General features: G+C 41.8%; 1 protein-coding gene across 1 annotated transcript in view; it reads left to right on the top strand.

Moving 5' to 3' along the window:
- Window positions 1-20,331, top strand: part of EDC4 (enhancer of mRNA decapping 4) — a 425,877-nt gene extending 405,546 nt beyond the window's left edge. Inside the window, exon 27 of the mRNA XM_053715906.1 lies at window positions 18,190-20,331. Coding sequence (XP_053571881.1) covers window positions 18,190-18,382 — 193 coding nt within the window. The 3' untranslated portion in view covers window positions 18,383-20,331. The remainder of the gene's footprint in view (window positions 1-18,189) is intronic.
- The last annotated feature ends 2,396 nt before the right edge of the window (window positions 20,332-22,727 follow it).

Here is a 22,727-nt window from a genome sequence, read left to right as displayed (position 1 = left end):
CTCCTCAAATACTTCTGGAGCGGGATATAAGGGATTCTCTTCAATGGTGGTTGTCTCGGGATCATCTTTCCCAGGGAACCTGCTTTCGCAGACCACCTTGGGTGATAGTGACAACAGACGCCAGCCTTCTAGGCTGGGGAGCAGCCTGGGCGTCCCTAAAAGCTCAGGGAGTTTGGACTCAGTCAGATTTCTCTCTTCCTATAAATATTCTGGAATTGAGAGCAATCTTCAATGCTCGCCTGGCCTCAGTTAGCTTCGGTCTAGTTTATCAGGTTCCAGTCGGACAACATAACTTCAGTGGCTTACATCAATCATCAGGGAGGAACGAGGAGTTCCTAGCAATGACAGAGGTAACCAAAATAATTCAGTGGGCGGAAACCCACTCTTGCTATCCGTAGGCGATCCACATCCCAGGGGTGGACAACTGGGAGGCGGACTTCCTAAGCAGGCAGACCTTTCATCCGAGGGAGTGGGAACTCTATCCGGAAGTGTTTTTCAGCCTGATAATCAAATGGGGTCAGCCAGAATTGGATCTCTTGGCATCTCGGCAGAATGCCACGCTTCCGAGGTACGGATCGAGGTCCCGGGACCCTCAGGCGGTACTGATAGACGCCCTGGCGGTACCTTGGACCTTCAGTCTAGCATACCTATTTCCTCGGCTTGATTCGAGCAATGACCCGAGGAAGAAGAGCAAGCAGGAGAGGGCATCGGTGATCCTCATTGCACCGGCTTGGCCTCGCAGGATTTGGTATGCAGATCTGGTGGACATGTCATCTCTGCCACCTTGGAGACTTCCGTTAAGGAAGGACCTTCTAATTCAAGGGCCCTTCCTTCACTCAAATGTAGTTTCTCTGAATCTGACTGCTTCGAGATTGAACGCTTAATTTCTCCAACATAGGTGTGTCCGGTCCACGGCGTCATCCTTACTTGTGGGATATTCTCTTCCCCAACAGGAAATGGCAAAGAGCCCAGCAAAGCTGGTCACATGATCCCTCCTAGGCTCCGCCTACCCCAGTCATTCTCTTTGCCGTTGTACAGGCAACATCTCCACGGAGATGGCTTAGAGTTTTTTAGTGTTTAACTGTAGTTTTTCATTATTCAATCAAGAGTTTGTTATTTTCAAATAGTGCTGGTACGTACTATTTACTCAGAAACAGAAAAGAGATGAAGAATTCTGTTTGTATGAGGAAAATGATTTTAGCAACCGTAACTAAAATCCATGGCTGTTCCACACAGGACTGTTGAGAGCATTAACTTCAGTTGGGGGAACAGTTTGCAGTCTTTGCTGCTTGAGGTATGACACATTCTAACAAGACGATGTAATGCTGGAAGCTGTCATTTTCCCTATGGGATCCGGTAAGCCATGTTTATTACGATTGTAAATAAGGGCTTCACAAGGGCTTATTTAGACTGTAGACATTTTTTGGGCTAAATCGATTGATATTAACACTTATTTAGCCTTGAGGAATCATTTATTCTGGGTATTTTGATATAATAATATCGGCAGGCACTGTTTTAGACACCTTATTCTTTAGGGGCTTTCCCAAAGCATAGGCAGAGTCTCATTTTCGCGCCGGTGTTGCGCACTTGTTTTTGAGAGGCATGGCATGCAGTCGCATGTGAGAGGAGCTCTGATACTTATAAAAGACTTCTGAAGGCATCATTTGGTATCGTATTCCCCTTGGGTTTGGTTGGGTCTCAGCAAAGCAGATACCAGGGACTGTAAAGGGGTTAAAGCTTAAAACGGCTCCGGTTCCGTTATTTTAAGGGTTAAAGCTTCCAAATTTGGTGTGCAATATTTTCAAGGCTTTAAGACACTGTGGTGAAAGTTTGGTGAATTTTGAACAATTCCTTCATGTTTTTTCGCAATTGCAGTAATAAAGTGTGTTCAGTTTAAAATTTAAAGTGACAGTAACGGTTTTATTTCAAAACGTTTTTTGTACTTTCTTATCAAGTTTATGCCTGTTTAACATGTCTGAACTACCAGATAGACTGTGTTCTGAATGTGGGGAAGCCAGAATTCCTATTCATTTAAATAAATGTGATTTATGTGATAATGACAATGATGCCCAAGATGATTCCTCAAGTGAGGGGAGTAAGCATGGTACTGCATCATTCCCTCCTTCGTCTACACGAGTCTTGCCCACTCAGGAGGCCCCTAGTACATCTAGCGCGCCAATACTCCTTACTATGCAACAATTAACGGCTGTAATGGATAATTCTGTCAAAAACATTTTAGCCAAAATGAACCCTGTTCAGCGTAAGCGTGGATGCTCTGTTTTAGTTACTGAAGAGCATGACGACGCTGATATTAATATCTCTGAAGGGCCCCTAACCCAATCTGAGGGGGCCAGGGAGGTTTTGTCTGAGGGAGAAATTACTGATTTAGGGAATATTTCTCAGCAGGCTGAATCTGATGTGATTACTTTTAAATTTAAATTGGAACATCTCCGCATTTTGCTTAAGGAGGTATTATCCACTCTGGATGATTGTGAAAATTTGGTCATCCCAGAGAAACTATGTAAAATGGACAAGTTCCTAGAGGTGCCGGGGCTCCCAGAAGCTTTTCCTATACCCAAGCGGGTGGCGGACATTGTTAATAAAGAATGGGAAAGGCCCGGTATTCCTTTCGTCCCTCCCCCCATATTTAAAAAATTGTTTCCTATGGTCGACCCCAGAAAGGACTTATGGCAGTCAGTCCCCAAGGTCGAGGGAGCGGTTTCTACTTTAAACAAACGCACCACTATTCCCATAGAGGATAGTTGTGCTTTCAAAGATCCTATGGATAAAAAATTAGAAGGTTTGCTTAAAAAGATGTTTGTTCAGCAGGGTTACCTTCTACAACCCATTTCATGCATTGTCCCTGTCACTACAGCCGCATATTTCTGGTTTGATGAACTGATTAAGGTGCTCGATAGTGACTCGCCTCCTTATGAGGAGATTATGGACAGAGTCAATGCTCTCAAATTGGCTAATTCTTTCACTCTTGACGCCTCTTTGCAATTGGCTAAGTTAGCGGCTAAGAATTCTGGGTTTGCTATTGTGGCGCGCAGAGCGCTTTGGTTGAAATCTTGGTCGGCTGATGCGTCTTCCAAGAACAAGCTACTAAACATTCCTTTCAAGGGGAAAACGCTGTTTGGTCCTGACTTGAAAGAGATTATCTCTGATATCACTGGGGGTAAGGGCCATGCCCTTCCTCAGGATCGGCCTTTCAAGGCAAAAAATAGACCTAATTTTCGTCCCTTTCGTAAAAACGGACCAGCCCAAGGTGCTACGTCCTCTAAGCAAGAAGGTAATACTTCTCAGGCCAAGCCAGCTTGGAGACCAATGCAAGGCTGGAACAAGGGAAGGCAGGCAAAGAAACCTGCCACTGCTACCAAGACAGCATGAAATATCGGCCCCCGATCCGGGACCGGATCTGGTGGGGGGCAGACTCTCTCTCTTCGCTCAGGCTTGGGCAAGAGATGTTCTGGATCCTTGGGCGCTAGAAATAGTCTCCCAGGGTTATCTTCTGGAATTCAAGGGACTTCCCCCAAGGGGAAGGTTCCACAGGTCTCAGTTGTCTTCAGACCACATAAAAAGACAGGCGTTCTTACTTTGCGTAGAAGACCTGTTAAAAATGGGAGTGATTCATCCTGTTCCATTGAGAGAACAAGGGATGGGGTTCTACTCCAATCTGTTCATAGTTCCCAAAAAAGAGGGAACATTCAGACCAATCCTAGATCTCAAGATCTTAAACAAATTTCTCAAGGTCCCATCTTTCAAGATGGAAACCATTCGAACTATCCTTCCTTCCATCCAGGAAGGTCAATTCATGACCACGGTGGATTTAAAGGATGCGTATCTACATATTCCTATCCACAAGGAACATCATCGGTTCCTAAGGTTTGCATTCCTGGACAAACATTACCAGTTCGTGGCGCTTCCTTTCGGATTAGCCACTGCTCCAAGGATTTTCACAAAGGTACTAGGGTCCCTTCTAGCTGTGCTAAGACCAAGGGGCATTGCAGTAGTACCTTACCTGGACGACATTCTGATTCAAGCGTCGTCCCTCCCTCGAGCAAAGGCTCACACGGACATCGTCCTGGCCTTTCTCAGATCGCACGGCTGGAAAGTGAACGTGGAAAAGAGTTCTCTATCCCCGTCAACAAGGGTTCCCTTCTTGGGAACAATTATAGACTCCTCAGAAATGAGGATTTTTCTAACAGAGGCCAGAAAGACAAAGCTCCTGGACTCTTGTCGAATACTTCATTCCGTTCCTCTTCCTTCCGTAGCTCAGTGCATGGAAGTGATCGGGTTGATGGTAGCGGCAATGGACATAGTTCCTTTTGCGCGCATTCATCTAAGACCGTTACAACTGTGCATGCTCAGTCAGTGGAATGGGGACTATACAGACTTGTCTCCAAAGATACAAGTAAATCAGAGGACCAGAGACTCACTCCGTTGGTGGCTGTCCCTGGACAACCTGTCACGAGGGATGACATTCCACAGACCAGAGTGGGTCATTGTCACGACCGACGCCAGTCTGATGGGCTGGGGCGCGGTCTGGGGATCCCTGAAAGCTCAGGGTCTTTGGTCTCGGGAAGAATCTCTTCTACCGATAAATATTCTGGAACTGAGAGCGATATTCAATGCTCTCAAGGCTTGGCCTCAGCTAGCGAGGACCAAGTTCATACGGTTTCAATCAGACAACATGACGACTGTTGCGTATATCAACCATCAGGGGGGAACAAGGAGTTCCCTAGCGATGGAAGAAGTGACCAAGATCATTCTATGGGCGGAGTCTCACTCCTGCCACCTGTCTGCTATCCACATCCCGGGAGTGGAAAATTGGGAAGCGGATTTTCTGAGTCGTCAGACATTGCATCCGGGGGAGTGGGAACTCCATCCGGAAATCTTTGCCCAAGTCACTCAACTTTGGGGCATTCCAGACATGGATCTGATGGCCTCTCGTCAGAACTTCAAAGTTCCTTGCTACGGGTCCAGATCCAGGGATCCCAAGGCGGCTCTAGTGGATGCACTAGTAGCACCTTGGACCTTCAAACTAGCTTATGTGTTCCCGCCGTTTCCTCTCATCCCCAGGCTGGTAGCCAGGATCAATCAGGAGAGGGCGTCGGTGATCTTGATAGCTCCTGCGTGGCCACGCAGGACTTGGTATGCAGATCTGGTGAATATGTCATCGGCTCCACCTTGGAAGCTACCTTTGAGACGAGACCTTCTTGTTCAGGGTCCGTTCGAACATCCGAATCTGGTTTCACTCCAGCTGACTGCTTGGAGATTGAACGCTTGATTTTATCGAAGCGAGGTTTCTCAGATTCTGTTATCGATACTCTTGTTCAGGCCAGAAAGCCTATAACTAGAAAGATTTACCATAAAATTTGGAAAAAATATATCTGTTGGTGTGAATCTAAAGGATTCCCTTGGGACAAGGTTAAGATTCCTAGGATTCTATCCTTCCTTCAAGAAGGATTGGAAAAAGGATTATCGGCAAGTTCCCTGAAGGGACAGATTTCTGCCTTGTCGGTGTTACTTCACAAAAAACTGGCAGCTGTGCCAGATGTTCAAGCCTTTGTTCAGGCTCTGGTTAGAATCAAGCCTGTTTACAAACCTTTGACTCCTCCTTGGAGTCTCAATTTAGTTCTTTCAGTTCTTCAGGGGGTTCCGTTTGAACCCTTACATTCCGTTGATATTAAGTTATTATCTTGGAAAGTTTTGTTTTTAGTTGCAATTTCTTCTGCTAGAAGAGTTTCAGAATTATCTGCTCTGCAGTGTTCTCCTCCTTATCTGGTGTTCCATGCAGATAAGGTGGTTTTACGTACTAAACCTGGTTTTCTTCCAAAAGTTGTTTCTAACAAAAACATTAACCAGGAGATTATCGTACCTTCTCTGTGTCCGAAACCAGTTTCAAAGAAGGAACGCTTGTTGCACAATTTGGATGTTGTTCGCGCTCTAAAATTCTATTTAGATGCTACAAAGGATTTTAGACAAACATCTTCCCTGTTTGTTGTTTATTCAGGTAAAAGGAGAGGTCAAAAAGCAACTTCTACCTCTCTCTCTTTTTGGATTAAAAGCATCATCAGATTGGCTTACGAGACTGCCGGACGGCAGCCTCCCGAAAGAATCACGGCTCATTCCACTAGGGCTGTGGCTTCCACATGGGCCTTCAAGAACGAGGCTTCTGTTGATCAGATATGTAGGGCAGCGACTTGGTCTTCACTGCACACTTTTACCAGATTTTACAAGTTTGATACTTTTTGCTTCTTCTGAGGCTATTTTTGGGAGAAAGGTTTTGCAAGCCGTGGTGCCTTCCATTTAGGTGACCTGATTTGCTCCCTCCCTTCATCCGTGTCCTAAAGCTTTGGTATTGGTTCCCACAAGTAAGGATGACGCCGTGGACCGGACACACCTATGTTGGAGAAAACAGAATTTATGTTTACCTGATAAATTTCTTTCTCCAACGGTGTGTCCGGTCCACGGCCCGCCCTGGTTTTTTAATCAGGTCTGATAATTTATTTTCTTTAACTACAGTCACCACGGTACCATATGGTTTCTCCTATGCTATTATTCCTCCTTAACGTCGGTCGAATGACTGGGGTAGGCGGAGCCTAGGAGGGATCATGTGACCAGCTTTGCTGGGCTCTTTGCCATTTCCTGTTGGGGAAGAGAATATCCCACAAGTAAGGATGACGCCGTGGACCGGACACACCGTTGGAGAAAGAAATTTATCAGGTAAACATAAATTCTGTTTTTATCCAAGCGGGGCTTTTCTGACTCAGTCATAGAGACCATGATTCAGGCTCGTAAGCCTGTAATTAGAAAGATTTACCATAAGATATGGCGTAAATATCTCTATTGGTGTGAATCCAAGGGCTACTCATGGAGTAGAGTCAGGATTCCTAGAATTTTGGCAGATGTTCTAGATGTACAATCATTTTGTCAGACCTTGGTCAGGATCAGGCCTGTGTTCAAACCAGTAACTCCTCCATGGAGTCTGAATTTAGTTCTTAAGGTTCTTCAAGGGGCTCCGTTTGAGCCTATGCATTCCTTAGATATTAAATTGTTATCTTGGAAAGTTTTATTTCTTGTTGCTATTTCTTCTGCTCGCAGAGTGTCAGAGCTCACGGCATTGCAGTATGAGTCCTCTTACCTTATTTTTCATTCAGATAAGGTAGTTTTACGTACTTAATTAGGATTTCTTCCTAAAGTAGTTTCTGATCGGAACATTAATCAGGAGATTGTGGTTCCTTCCTTGTGTCCTAATCCTACCTCTCAGAAGGAAAGGCTTCTTCACAATTTTGACGTTTTTCGTCCCTTACGGTTTTACTTGCAGGCGACTAAAAAATTTCTTCAGTCTTCTGCCTTGTTTGTGGGTCTTTCTGGAAAACGTAAGGGACAGAGCTACTTCTGTCTTTTTGGCTGAAGAGTATAATACGTTTTGCATATGAGACTGCTGGACAGCAGCCTCCAGAGAGAGTTAAGTCTCATTCCACGAGGGCTGTTGCTTCCTCATGGGCATTCAAGAATGAAGCTTCTGTGGAACAGATTTGCAAGGCTGCAACTTGGTCCTCTCTTCACACTTTTTCAAAATTTTACAAATTTTACACTTTTGCCTCGGCTGAGGCCGCTTTTGGGAGAAAGGTTCTTCAAGCAGTGGTGCCTTCCGTTTAGGTTTTCTGTCTTGTCCCTTTCGTATCATGTGTACTCTAGCTTGGGTATTGATTCCAAATAGTAATTAAGATTATCCGTGGACTCATTGTGTCATTAAAAAGAAAAGAAAATTGATGCTTACCTGATAAATGTATTTCTTTTTTTGACACGATGAGTCCACGGCCCGCCCTGTTTTTGAAAGACAGGTTGTTAGTTATTATAAACTTCAGATACCTCTGCACCTTGTTACTTCCTTTCTCTCCTTTACTTCGGTCGAATGACTGGGTTGGGAGGGAAGGGAGGTGATATTTAACAGCTTTGCTGTAGTGCTCTTTGCCGCCTCCTGCAGGGCATGAGTGGTATTCCCAATAGTAATTAAGATGATCCGTGGACTCATCGTGTCAAAAAAGAAATACATTTATCAGGTATGCATAAATTTTCTTTTCCGCCTCTAGTTCTTCTTCCAAGAGTGATCTCCAAGATCATCATGGAACAATCGTTTGTGTTGCTGGTAGCTCCAGCATGGCCTCACAGGTTTTGGTATGCGTTTCTTGTTCGGATGTCCAGTTGCCAACCTTGGGGTCTTATTTCCCACTTGCAGTGGGCTTTCCAGCTGCCTTTTCAACAGAGCTAAACTGAGAGCTGCTAAGTAAGTATTTAAACAGTTTTATACTGGATTTTTATATCAGTATCTGTTATAGTAGTTATAGTAGTGCCTATTACATGCAGTTATATGAAAATTGGTGTATACTGTCCCTTTAAAGGGACACTCAAGTCAAAATTAAACGTTCATGATTCAGATAGAGCATGAAATTTTAAACAACTTTCTGGTTTACTTATGTTTACAAAATATGGATAGTCTTTTTATGTTTACACTTTTTAAATCACCAGTTCCTACTTGACCTTATGCAAGAATTCACAGAATATATATTATTAGGTATATGCATTTGTGATTGGGTGATGGCTGTCACATGATACAGGAGGAGTAGAAATAGACATAACTGAAATTTTTCAGAAAAAAAATCTACTCATTTGTAGTTCAGTAGTACTATTGCATTGTCTTTTGTCAATTATGCAAAACCAACTGTATTTACTAATCCTTTGAGTGGCTTCTTAATTTATTATCATGTATTTGTTATTTTTATGACATGGTACTTAGGTAGTAAGTGCTTCCTATGTTATCAAGTGAAAGCAGGAACTAAATTATTTCCCAACTTTTACTTTGAACACCTTGGAGCCCTTGAACAGATATATCCTTTCCTCTTGTTCAGCTAAACAATAAACTAATAGACATAGTACATACAAGACAGATGCAGCTTTATTTTTCACAAAATGGTGAGGGATCTGTTCATGGCAGCAAGAGGTTTGAAGGATGTATATTTTATCTAAAGCACAGTTATTTATCAGGGTTTTTTCAATATACCTCATATAAAGTTTGTTGCTTTTTGCTCATATACAGTTTGTTGATTGTAAAAGGTCTAGCAGCGCAAAACTGTCATTTTTCATAGTCCAATGATAAGAACAAGCAGTTCCAGTACAAAAAGCCTTACTTACCTTCCTAAGGGTCAGACCTTCAGATTCACAGTATCTAACAGACCAAGGAATCTCAGGGCTACCTGTTACACAAATGTTAATTTGTATACTCCCGCGCTAGGCATCCACTGACTTTTCAAACTGAAAATCAGCATCTACTACAGTGATAGAGGGAAGCAAATATTGCTGGTGAAATGCTATCAATCTGCATTATAAGTACATAAAAGCAGTCAGTGGTCTTATGCTTCCTTGCTTCCACTTCTGTCTCAATCTCTGACATTTTTATGCTGTTGATATTTTTTTTCTTTTTCAGTCTTTGCTAGGTCCTTGGCCCTCCCATCACTCTTATGTGGTTCAACTTTGGCTTGGACCCAGATCAATAGAATGGTACTTAAAGGAACAGTCAACACCCACATTTTTGTTGTTTAAAAAGATAATCCCTTAAAGGGACAGTCAACACCCATGGAAACTTTATCCCATACCTTAGATCAACAACAAAAAATGAGCCTGCACCGCATCCCATCTTCAATAACACTAACGTTAGATGGCTAATCTTCAATGAACATTTAGTTAACAGCGGCAGATATGGCCGCCAAACTCCTCCCCATCCTCCTCCGTACTCTTCTTGTTTTAAATAAATACTCGTTCACAGGGACACTGTTCTATTTCTAATGCGCATGCACTATGTAATTGTAGTACGCTCGCTATTAGAAATAGAACAGTGTCTCTGTGAACGCGGCTAAAGAATCTAGCCGAGGATTTGATTCTCATTGACTGAAGACTTAGAGAAGAAGCCTCCTACGTAACTGGGGGAGGAGTTTGGCAGCCATATCTGACGCTGTTAACTAAATGTTCATTAAAGATTAGCCACCTAACGTTAGTGTTATTGAAGATGGGATGCGGTGCAGGCTCATTTTTTTTTGTTGATCTAAGGTATGGGATAAAGTTTTCATGGGTGTTGACTGTCCCTTTAATTACCCATTCCCCAGTTTTGCATAACCAACACTGTTATATTAAAATACTTTTTACCTCTGTGATTAACTTGTATCTAAGCATCTTCTGACAGCCCCCTGATCACATGACATTTTATTTATTATCTATGAACTTTCATTTTAGCCAATTAGTGCAGTGTCTGCCACAAGCCACAGGCATGCTCACAATGTTACCTATATGGTTTACATGAACTAGCTCTCCCCTGTTGTGAAAAGCAAATAAAAAAAACTTGTGACAAGAGGCGGCCTTTAAGAGCTAAGAAATTTTCATATGATCCTTTCTAGGTTTAGCTTTCAACTAAGAATACAAAGAGAATAAAACAAAATTGGTGATAAAAGTAAATTGGAAAGTTGTTTAAAATTGCATGCCCTATTTGAAACAAAGTTTTCTCTTGTAAGGTGTATCCAGTCCACGGGTTCATCCATTACTTGTGGGATATTCTCCTTCCCACCAGGAAGTTGCAAGAGGACACCCACAGCAGAGCTGCTATATAGCTCCTCTCCTAACTGCCACCCCTATTCATTCTCTTGCAACTCTCGACAAGAAAGGAAGTATCAAGAGATATGTGGTGACTTAGTGTAGTTTTACCTTCAATCAAGAGTTTATTTTTAAACGGTACCGGCGTTGTACTGTTTTTCTCTCAGGCAGAAATTAGAAGAAGAATTCTGCCTGGAGATTTGATGATCTTAGCGGTTTGTAACTAAGGTCCATTGCTGTTCTCACACATAACTGATGAATATGGGAAAACTTCAGTTGGGGGAACGGCCTGCAGATTACCTGCTTTGAGGTATGTTCAGTATTTTTATTTCTCCAACATAGGTGTGTCCGGTCCACGGCGTCATCCTTACTTATGGGATATTCTCTTCCCCAACAGGAAATGGCAAAGAGCCCAGCAAAGCTGGTCACATGATCCCTCCTAGGCTCCGCCTACCCCAGTCATTCTCTTTGCCGTTGCACAGGCAACATCTCCACGGAGATGGTTAAGAGTTTTTTGGTGTTTAAATGTAGTTTTTATTCTTCAATCAAGAGTTTGTTATTTTAAAATAGTGCTGGTATGTACTATTTACTCTGAAACAGAGAAGAGATGAAGATTTCTGTTTGTAAGAGGAAGATGATTTTAGCAACCGTTACTAAAATCGATGGCTGTTTCCACACAGGACTGTTGAGATGAATTGACTTCAGTTGGGGGAAACAGTGGGCAGACTTTGCTGCTTGAGGTATGACACATTTCTAACAAGACTTGGTAATGCTGGAAGCTGTCATTTTCCCTATGGGAACCGGTAAGCCATTTTCTTAGTTTAGTATAAGAATAAAGGGCTTCACAAGGGCTTTAAAGACTGGTAGACATTTTTCTGGGCTTAAACGATTACTTTATAAGTATATTTAGTGGATTATAACTATAAATAGTTCTTTTAATCTTGGGGATGTATTAAAAAAACGGCAGGCACTGTATTGGACACCTTTTTCACTGGGGGCCTTTTCTAGTCATAGGCAGAGCCTCATTTTCGCGCCACTAATGCGCAGTTGTTTTTGGAAAGCAAGGCATGCAGATGCATGTGTGAGGAGCTAAGAACCACTGAAAAAGCTTATTGAAGGCGTCATTTGGTATCGTATTCCCCTCTGGGCTTGGTTGGGTCTCAGCAAAGCAGATACCAGGGACTGTATAGGGGTTAAATGTAAAAACGGCTCCGGTTCCGTTATTTTAAGAGTTAAAGCTTTCAAATTTGGTGTGCAATACTTTTAAGGCTTTAAGACACTGTGGTGAAATTTTGGTGAATTTTGAACAATTCCTTCATACTTTTTCACATATTCAGTAATAAAGTGTGTTCAGTTTAAAATTTAAAGTGACAGTAACGGTTTTATTTTAAAACGTTTTTTGTGCTTTGTTATCAAGTTTATGCCTGTTAACATGTCTGAACCATCAGATAGACGATGTTCTGTATGTTTGAAAGCCAAGGTTCCTCCCCATTTAAATATATGTGATGAATGTGACATAGTGTCCAAACAAAGTAGGGACAATGATGCCACTGATAATGATGTTGCCCAAGATGATTCCTCAAGCGAGGGGAGTAAGCATGGTACTGCATCATCCCCTTCTGTGTCTACACCAGTCTTGCCCACACAAGAGGTCCCTAGTACATCTAGTGCGCCAATCCTTCTTACTATGCAACAATTAACGGCTGTAATGGATAATTCTATTAAAAACATTTTGTCCAAAATGCCCACTTATCAGAGAAAGCACGATTGCTCTGTTTTAGATACTGAAGAGCATGAGGACGCTGATGATAATGGTTCTGACATACCCTCACACCAATCTGAAGGGGCCAGGAGGGAGGTTTTGTCTGAGGGAGAAATTTCAGATTCAGGAAAAATTTCTCAACAAGCTGAACCTGATGTTATTACTTTTAAATTTAAATTAGAACATCTCCGCGCTCTGCTTAAGGAGGTGTTATCTACTCTGGATGATTGTGACAATTTGGTCATTCCAGAGAAATTATGTAAGATGGACAAGTTCCTAGAGGTCCCGGTGCCCCCCGATGCTTTTCCTATACCCAAGCGGGTGGCGGACATTGTAAATAAGGAATGGGAAAGGCCCGGCATACCTTTTGTTCCTCCCCCTATATTTAAGAAATTATTTCCTATGGTCGACCCCAGAAAGGACTTATGGCAGACAGTCCCCAAGGTCGAGGGGGCGGTTTCTACTCTAAACAAACGCACTACTATCCCTTTAGAAGATAGTTGTGCTTTCAAAGATCCTATGGATAAAAAATTAGAGGGTTTGCTTAAAAAGATGTTTGTTCAGCAAGGTTACCTTCTACAACCAATTTCATGCATTGTTCCTGTCACTACAGCAGCGTGTTTCTGGTTCGAAGAACTAGAAAAGTCGCTCAATAAAGAATCTTCGTATGAGGAGGTTATGGACAGAGTTCAAGCACTTAAATTGGCTAACTCTTTTATCTTAGACGCCACTTTGCAATTAGCTAGATTAGCGGCGAAAAATTCAGGTTTTGCTATTGTGGCGCGCAGAGCGCTTTGGCTAAAGTCTTGGTCAGCGGATGTGTCCTCCAAGAACAAATTGCTTAACATCCCTTTCAAGGGTAAAACGCTGTTTGGCCCTGACTTGAAAGAGATCATTTCAGACATCACTGGGGGAAAGGGCCACGCCCTTCCTCAGGATAGGTCTTTTAAGGCTAAAAATAAGCCAAATTTTCGTCCCTTTCGCAGAAACGGACCAGCCTCAAATTCTACACCCTCTAAGCAAGAGGGTAATAGTTCTCAAACCAAACCAGCCTGGAGACCGATGCAAGGCTGGAACAAGGGTAAGCAGGCCAAGAAACCTGCCACTGCTACTAAAACAGCATGAAGTGTTGGCCCCCGATCCGGGACCGGATCTGGTGGGGGGCAGACTCTCTCTCTTTGCTCAGGCTTGGGCAAGAGATGTTTCTCAAGGTTATCTCCTGGAATTCAAGGAACTACCCCCAAGGGTAGTTCCCTTCTAGCGGTGCTAAGACCAAGGGGCATTGCAGTAGTACCTTACTTGGACGACATACTGATTCAAGCGTCGTCTCTGTCAAAAGCAAAGGCTCATACGGACATTGTCCTAGCCTTTCTCAGATCTCACGGGTGGAAAGTGAACATAGAAAAAAGTTCTCTGTCCCCGTCAACAAGAGTTCCCTTCTTGGGAACAATAATAGATTCCTTAGAAATGAGGATTTTTCTGACAGAGGCCAGAAAATCAAAACTTCTAAGCTCTTGTCAAGTACTTCATTCTGTTCTTCTTCCTTCCATAGCGCAGTGCATGGAAGTAATAGGTTTGATGGTTGCGGCAATGGACATAGTTCCTTTTGCACAAATTCATCTAAGACCATTACAACTGTGCATGCTCAGACAGTGGAATGGGGATTATACAGACTTGTCTCCGACGATCCAAGTAGATCAAAGGACCAGAGATTCACTCCGTTGGTGGCTGAACCTGGACAACCTGTCACAGGGAATGAGCTTCCGCAGACCAGAGTGGGTCATTGTCACGACCGACGCCAGTCTGGTGGGCTGGGGCGCGGTCTGGGAACCCCTGAAAGCTCAGGGTCTATGGTCTCGGGAAGAATCTCTTCTCCCGATAAACATTCTGGAACTGAGAGCGATATTCAATGCTCTCAAAGCTTGGCCTCAACTAGCAAAGGCCAAATTCATAAGGTTTCAATCAGACATGACGACTGTTGCATATATCAACCATCAGGGGGGAACAAGGAGTTCCCTGGCGATGGAGGAAGTGACCAAAATAATTCAATGGGCGGAGAATCACTCCTGCCACTTGTCTGCAATCCACATCCCAGGAGTGGAAAATTGGGAAGCGGATTTTCTGAGTCGTCAGACTTTCCATCCGGGGGAGTGGGAACTCCATCCGGAAATCTTTGCCCAAATAACTCAATTATGGGGCATTCCAGACATGGACCTGATGGCGTCTCGTCAGAACTTCAAGGTTCCTTGCTACGGGTCCAGATCCAGGGATCCCAAGGCGACTCTAGTAGATGCACTGATAGCGCCTTGGACCTTCAACCTAGCTTATGTATTCCCACCGTTTCCTCTCATTCCCAGGCTGGTAGCCAGGATCAATCAGGAGAGGGCTTCGGTGATCTTGATAGCTCCTGCGTGGCCACGCAGAACTTGGTATGCAGACCTGGTGAATATGTCATCGGCTCCACCATGGAAGCTACCTTTGAGACAGGACCTTCTTGTTCAAGGTCCATTCGAACATCCGAATCTGGCTTCACTCCAACTGACTGCTTGGAGATTGAACGCTTGATTTTATCAAAGCGTGGGTTTTCAGATTCTGTCATTGATACTCTTATCCAGGCTAGAAAGCCTGTAACTAGGAAAATTTACCATAAAATATGGAAAAAATATATCTGTTGGTGTGAATCTAAAGGATTCCCATGGAACAAGATAAAAATTCCTAAGATTCTATCCTTTCTACAAGAGGGTTTGGAGAAAGGATTATCTGCAAGTTCTTTGAAGGGACAGATTTCTGCTTTATCTGTTTTACTTCACAAAAAGCTGGCGGCTGTGCCAGATGTTCAAGCTTTTGTTCAGGCTCTGGTTAGAATCAAGCCTGTTTACAAACCTTTGACTCCTCCTTGGAGTCTCAATTTAGTTCTTTCAGTTCTTCAAGGGGTTCCGTTTGAACCCTTACATTCCGTAGATATTAAGTTACTATCTTGGAAAGTTTTGTTTTTGGTTGCAATTTCTTCTGCTAGAAGAGTTTCAGAGTTATCTGCTCTGCAGTGTTCTCCTCCTTATCTGGTGTTCCATGCAGATAAGGTGGTTTTGCGTACTAAGCCTGGTTTTCTTCCGAAAGTTGTTTCTAACAAAAACATTAACCAGGAGATAGTTGTGCCTTCTTTGTGTCCGAATCCAGTTTCAAAGAAGGAACGTTTGTTACACAATTTGGATGTAGTTCGTGCTCTAAAATTCTATTTAGAGGCTACAAAGGATTTCAGACAAACATCTTCTTTGTTTGTTGTTTATTCTGGTAAAAGGAGAGGTCAAAAAGCAACTTCTACCTCTCTCTCTTTTTGGCTTAAAAGCATCATCCGATTGGCTTATGAGACTGCCGGACGGCAGCCTCCTGAAAGAATCACAGCTCACTCCACTAGGGCTGTGGCTTCCACATGGGCCTTCAAGAACGAGGCTTCTGTTGATCAGATATGTAAGGCAGCGACTTGGTCTTCACTGCACACTTTTACCAAATTTTACAAATTTGATACTTTTGCTTCTTCTGAGGCTATTTTTGGGAGAAAGGTTTTGCAAGCCGTGGTGCCTTCCATCTAGGTGACCTGATTTGCTCCCTCCCATCATCCGTGTCCTAAAGCTTTGGTATTGGTTCCCACAAGTAAGGATGACGCCGTGGACCGGACACACCTATGTTGGAGAAAACAGAATTTATGCTTACCTGATAAATTACTTTCTCCAACGGTGTGTCCGGTCCACGGCCCGCCCTGGTTTTTTTTAATCAGGTCTGATGAATTATTTTCTCTAACTACAGTCACCACGGTATCATATGATTTCTCCTATGCATATTCCTCCTGTAAGTCGGTCGAATGACTGGGGTAGGCGGAGCCTAGGAGGGATCATGTGACCAGCTTTGCTGGGCTCTTTGCCATTTCCTGTTGGGGAAGAGAATATCCCACAAGTAAGGATGACGCCGTGGACCGGACACACCGTTGGAGAAAGTAATTTATCAGGTAAGCATAAATTCTGTTTTCTAGAGAGAGGAATAAGTTCTAGAAAATGCTGACAGAGCCTTGTGTATTTGAGGTAAGCCTGATGCAGTGATTTAACAGCGACTGGGATCATGCTTACATAACAGGGTAATACTCATGTTAATATTCATATTGCTTAGTGACAAAACGTTTACATGATTTCAAATAAATAGGACGTTTTTTTTCTCTGAGGGAGATAAGTCTTTATTTGGGGCCTAGTTTCCACATGGCTAGTCAGATACTCCTCAGAGTATTTTCTTAAGGCCCCTCTGACATCCAGTACATGGTGGGAGGGGCCTATTTTAGCACTCTAACGGCGCAGTTTTAATACAGACTGAGACATCCAGCTTCCCTATAAGAGTCCTCTGGCATCTGAGAACCATTTCAAAGGGGTTATTTCTGCACAAAATCGTATTTAAGGGCAGGTAGGAGCCTCAGCAGAGCTGTGGCATGGTGCTCAATTGATTTTTAACGTTTTTTAAAGTTTTTCAATCCGGTTTGGGGCCTAAGGGGTTAATCATCCATTTGCAAGTGGGTGCAATGCTGCTTTAGTCCCTTATTCACACTGTAAAAATTTCAAAGATTTTACTGTATTTTTTCACTGTTTTGCAGTATAAGTGCTAGTTTTTTTCTCTTAAAGGCACAGTAACGTTTTTGTTTAATTGCTGTTTCACCTTTATTAAAGTGTTTTCCAAGCTTGCTTGTCTCATTACTAGTCTGTTATACATGTCTGACATAGAGGAAACTCCTTGTTCAATATGTTTGGAAGCCATTGTGGAACCCCCTCTTAGAATGTGTACCAAATGTACTGAAATTTCTATAAACTATAAAGACCATATTATGGCGCTTAAAGATTTATCTCCAGGGGATTCTCTGACTGAAAAGAGGGAGATTATGCCATCTAACTCTCCCCATGTGTCAGAACCTATAACTCCCGCTCAAGTGACACCAAGTACATCTAGCGCGTCTAATTCTTTTACCTTACAGGACATGGCGGCAGTTATGAATGCTACCCTCACAGAGGTATTCTCCAAACTGCCAGGGCTACAAGGAAAGCGAGACAGCTCTGGGGCTAGAATTAATACAGAGCTTTCTGACGCTTTATTGCCTTTGTCAGATATACCCTCACAATGCTCAGAAGCCTATTAAATATTTTTTTTAAACAATACACATTTTGGAGTAGACTGTCTCTTTAATGGGGAGGGGGATAGCAGCTGCAAGCAGATTCGCTCTTTTACTAACTAAAAATGTTTTACTCTGCGGTTCAGCCTTTGCGAAATATTGATTGCTATACACATTGAATATAGCATTATACTATTATGTTAGCAACCCTATAATGTGCCTTATTATATAAATTACCACTATTCCATGAAAAAAAGTCTAGTTCCTTTAGAAAGGACAGAAACACAATCTAATTGAACACAAGCTTTTTTTATCGATCATTTATATTACATATTTTTGCAGAATGCCACAGAATCTCTAAAGCTGCTCAAAAGTTGTTGTTCCCTCTAGTGATAGAGTCTGCATCTCATCTGTTTTTCTTGGGTGAACAGCTTGTTGAGAGGGAGGGGATTATTTAAACCCTTCTGTAGCAGGATTCTCTAATAGCATTTGGAGACTTTGGAAAATTAAATCAAATATATTGCGATTTTTGTTAAATGGGTGCATTGATTATATTTGTAGTAAAGCAAATTATTTACATGTTGTTGCTTTCAAGAAGCATTTAATAATTCTAATTTTTCATTTTCCACAACAGTTACTTGGAGGACGCAGTGATGCATTTAGACCATAGTGACCCTGTAACCCGAGATCACATGGGCACCGTCATGAACCAAGTACGGCAGAAGTTGTTCCAGTTCCTACAAGCAGAGCCTCACAACCCCCTGCACAGACCTGCACGGCGTCTTATGATGATGCTCCAAGGATTGGTCCCATCCAACATGAGCTAAATATCCAAATGTTGCAAAACGGATCCAGAGTACCATTTTATTTCTTTAGTTCATAACAAAAGCACATCTCATCCTTAGTAGACTGTGCTGATTGGATCCTGGGATTCTGTTTGCTCTGTGCTGCTGTGCCTGTAATGTATATTTAAAGCCAAGTTTGTGGCCGGGGAATTAAAGGAGTTTTTCTTTTTTCTTTTATTATTGTCTCCTTAAACAGAGGCACTTCTTTTGTTTACTTTGATACTGTGCTCAATCTGTTTGTAAGCATTTTTGTTAATCACCTGCACAGGTTTCAGCTTCTTTAAAGAACCCAACTTTGTGTGCCTATGTTACTCAGTATCCAGCAAGCAGAATGTCTTTGGCTGTAGCCGATGTGGATTCAAATTTGCGTCGTTCTAAATCCTTTTATTGCCGGAGAAACTTTTGTTTTTGCAGGCAAGGGTTATCTTGCACAGATTTAAATAAAAAAAAGAAAGAAACTCATTTCTGAAAAATGTACTTTTGTATATCATTATCCGTTGCATTTTATTTTATTCATGTACCCCAGAAATAAAATAGTTTTGTTCTTAATAGGATTCCTAACCTAAATTCACTTTAGTCACTTTATTGCATATCATCTTTGCTTACATGTATTTTTGTTTGTTGTCGAGAATGACCTTGTCAATCTGCAAAATTGTTATAGATCTGAGGACAAAACTCCTTAAATTAAGTCATCACAATTTCTATATAGTTTATCTTTAAGACCACCAATAAACAGGAACTTTGTTTTATGCCAGATGTTGATCTTTTAAATCCCTTTAAAAATTAGCTCCTAACATTCAGGTGTGCATAATAGTTATATGCTTCTGCTTAGTTTTATAGCACTATAGCAAATAATTGGCACCTTAGTTGCAGAACATATTTGATTAAACCTGGTTTGTTGGATAAGAATAACTAACTACACTTTAAAGGGACAGGGAGTTATAATTAAATCTCAATTAATTAATTTGGGCACAAAACATATAATTGCCCTTTAATTACTAATCTAAATCACAGGATTGTATGTTTAATTTGCCTTAAAAATAACTAATATACTGGCCCCACCTAATACACCCATGGTTGCAGCTGCTTTTTTTATTATTATTAATAATATCAGGTTAAGCGGTTTCACCAACCAGAAACCAACCGCTTGTACCAGCTGATTTAGCACAGGGTGCTCATGGTTCTGTTGTTTTGATATACTCTGACGTTTTTGATAAACCTGCTGTGTACTGTATAGAGTGCTGTAGGATACCATTTGCCTTATGTGTGGCTAAACTACCCACTGCTACTTATAATAAAAAAAACTTTGGCTACAGAGACACAAGTGACAGCGAAAGAGAGAATTTAAAGGTAAATTAAACATACAATATTGAGATTAAGGTTAGTATTTAAAAGGAATTCTTAATTTTGTGCCCACATGAATCCATTGAGGTAAGGTTAATTTTAAACTTTACTGTCCCTTATAAGCAGCGTATTAATTAATTCTAAAATTTTGGCACCTGCCAGCATTTATTTAGTATCCCACCTTGTACTTGAAACTTGCAAAAATCATACAAGATAGTTTTTTTGTTTTTGCCTAGTCTGAATGATTTGTTTTAAAACATCTGTAGTTTGTACTTTTCTTGCAAAGGTATATACAACCTATATGGAGAGTCATTTTCAACAATTAGCACATTCTTTTTATAATACATTCATTCCAATTACAATTTACAAAGAAAGATTAGAACTGAAGGTAACAATGAGTATTTATAGGTTCAGAGAACTAAATACTGCTGAGTGAAAAATATTCACCAATCTGGTCTTAAACTTTGTTTTTATGTTGAAATCTTTGTAAAAATGTTGAATGAAAACTTGTGTACTGTTCTCAGGCTCTCTGCCTTCTAAAAATCTGCTCTACTCGGGCAATAAAACATATATTTCTTTGTTTTGAATCAGTCGAAATGCTTGTTACAGTTTCCAGATGTATTAAGAGATTGGAGCATTGTACTATTCCCCCCCAAACATCTAAAAGGTATTACAAATGTCCATGTGCATAAGAAAGTCACTTCCGGTTTGTGGGTTTGTCAAGAGTTGAATGGGTTGTCGCAATCAACCAGTGAGCATACATATCTTCTATGCAGTGTGTATTTTCTCTCTATTTAAAATTCTCAACATTTTTTCATGCAATAAAAAAAACTTTATTGCAGTGGATATAACTACAGGCATCCACTGATCAGGTAAATTAATTTATGGAAGTGGGTGGTACCATGGAAGATCTTTATATATTTCTAAATAACAAAATCATCTGTCTCCAGATACTCTCCCTCCCTTCCCCCTGCTCTTGACAATCTTCTCTCATGCGCTCTTGGTACTTTCTCACATACAGGGATGCATACAATACACGCTAACCTTTTCTAACCCAATTTCTTCTCCTCCTCCTTTGCCATCCCCTTGAACCCCTTAGCATGTAAGCCTATGAGCCCAGCCCAGTTTTGTAGATCACATTCATGAGGTGATGTACAACCGTGCAACTCTTGGCAAGGCCTTCTACAAATTTTGTCTCCTATAAATGCTACCTTTGCATATTTTACCTATGTTTATAGCGCTACAGAAACTGTTGGCGCTCTATAAATAAATAATAAAGTTCAAGCACACATTCAACTGAAAAATGTATTCTTATGCATGTAAACAAGCATCAGCTATACACATTAAAATACTTTCTTTTTAAAGACACGAGTCCACGGATCATCATCCTTACTTGTGGGAAATACACCTCCTGGTCAGCAGGAGGAGACAAAGAGCGCCACAGCAGAGCTGTTAAATAGCTCCTCCCTTCCCTCCCACTCCAGTCATTCTCTTTGCCTACGTTAGTGATAGGAAGAGGTAAAGTGAGGTGATAGTATAGATTCTTCAAGCAGTGGTGCCTTCTGTTTAGGTTCCCTGTCTTGTCCCTCCCTTATCATCCATGTACTCTAGCTTTAGTATTGTTTCCCTCAAGTAAGGATGATGATCCATGGACTCATTGTGTCTTTAAAAAGAAAAGAAAATTTATGCTTACCTGATAAATTTGTTTCTTTTTAGACACGAGTCCACGACCCGCCCTGTTCTTTTAAGACAGGTCAAGACAGTCATTCTCTTTGCCTACGTTAGTGATAGGAAGAGGTAAAGTGAGGTGTTAGTATAGATTCTTCAAGCAGCGGTGCCTTCCGTTTAGGTTCCTTGTCTTGTCCCTCCCTTATCATCCGTGTACTCTAGCTTTGGTATTGTTTCCCACAAGTAAGGATGATGATCCATGGACTCATCGTGTCTTTAAAAAGAAAAGAAAATTTATGCTTACCTGATAAATTTGTTTCTTTTTAGACACGATGAGTCCACGACCCGCCCTGTTCTTTTAAGACAGGTTGTTAATTTTTGTAAACTTCAGACACCTCTGCACCTTGACTTTTCCTTTCTCTTCCTAACTTCGGCCGAATGACTGGTGTAGGAGGGAAGGGAGGAGCTATTTAACAGCTCTGCTGTGGTGCTCTTTGCCTCCTCCTGCTGACCAGGAGGTGTATTTCCCACAAGTACGGATGCTGATCCGTGGACTCATCGTGTCTAAAAAGAAACAAATTTCTTTCATGTAATTGGCAAGAGTCCATGAGCAAGTGACGTATGGGATATACAATCCTACCAGGAGGGGCAAAGTTTCCAAAACCTCAAAATGCCTATAAATACACCACACCCACAACTCAGTTTTACAAACGTTGCCTCCTATGGAGCTGGTGAAGTAAGTTTGTGCTAAGATTTCTATGTTGATATGCGCTTCTCAGCATTTTGAAGCCTGATTCCTCTCAGCGTACAGTGAATGTCAGAGGGATGTGAAGGGAGTATCACCTATTGAATGCAATGGTTTTCCTCACGGGGATCTATTTCATAGGTTCTCTGTTATCAGTCATAGAGATTCATCTCCTACCTCCCTTTTCAGATCGACGATATACTCTCATATTCCATTACCGCTACTGATAACTGTTTCAGTACTGGTTTGGCTATCTGCTATATGTGGATGGGTGTCACTCTCAGCTATGGTTTGGCACTTTATGTATTTATATAAAGTTCTAAATATATGTATTGTACTTATATTTGCCATGATTCAGGTTTTCAGTATATTTCCTTTTGCAGACTGTCAGTTTCATATCTGGGAAATGCATTTTCTCTTGTAAGGTGTATCCAGTCCACGGGTTCATCCATTACTTGTGGGATATTCTCCTTCCCAACAGGAAGCTGCAAGAGGACACCCACAGCAGAGCTGTCTATATAGCTCCTCCCCTAACCCCCACCTCCAGTCATTCTCTTGCAGCTCTCGACA

Source organism: Bombina bombina, chromosome 1, assembly GCF_027579735.1.
Source record: "Bombina bombina isolate aBomBom1 chromosome 1, aBomBom1.pri, whole genome shotgun sequence".
Classification (NCBI taxonomy): domain Eukaryota; kingdom Metazoa; phylum Chordata; class Amphibia; order Anura; family Bombinatoridae; genus Bombina; species Bombina bombina.
The sequence above is the reverse complement of the archived record's forward strand: the minus strand, read 5'-3'. Positions and strand labels throughout refer to the sequence as shown.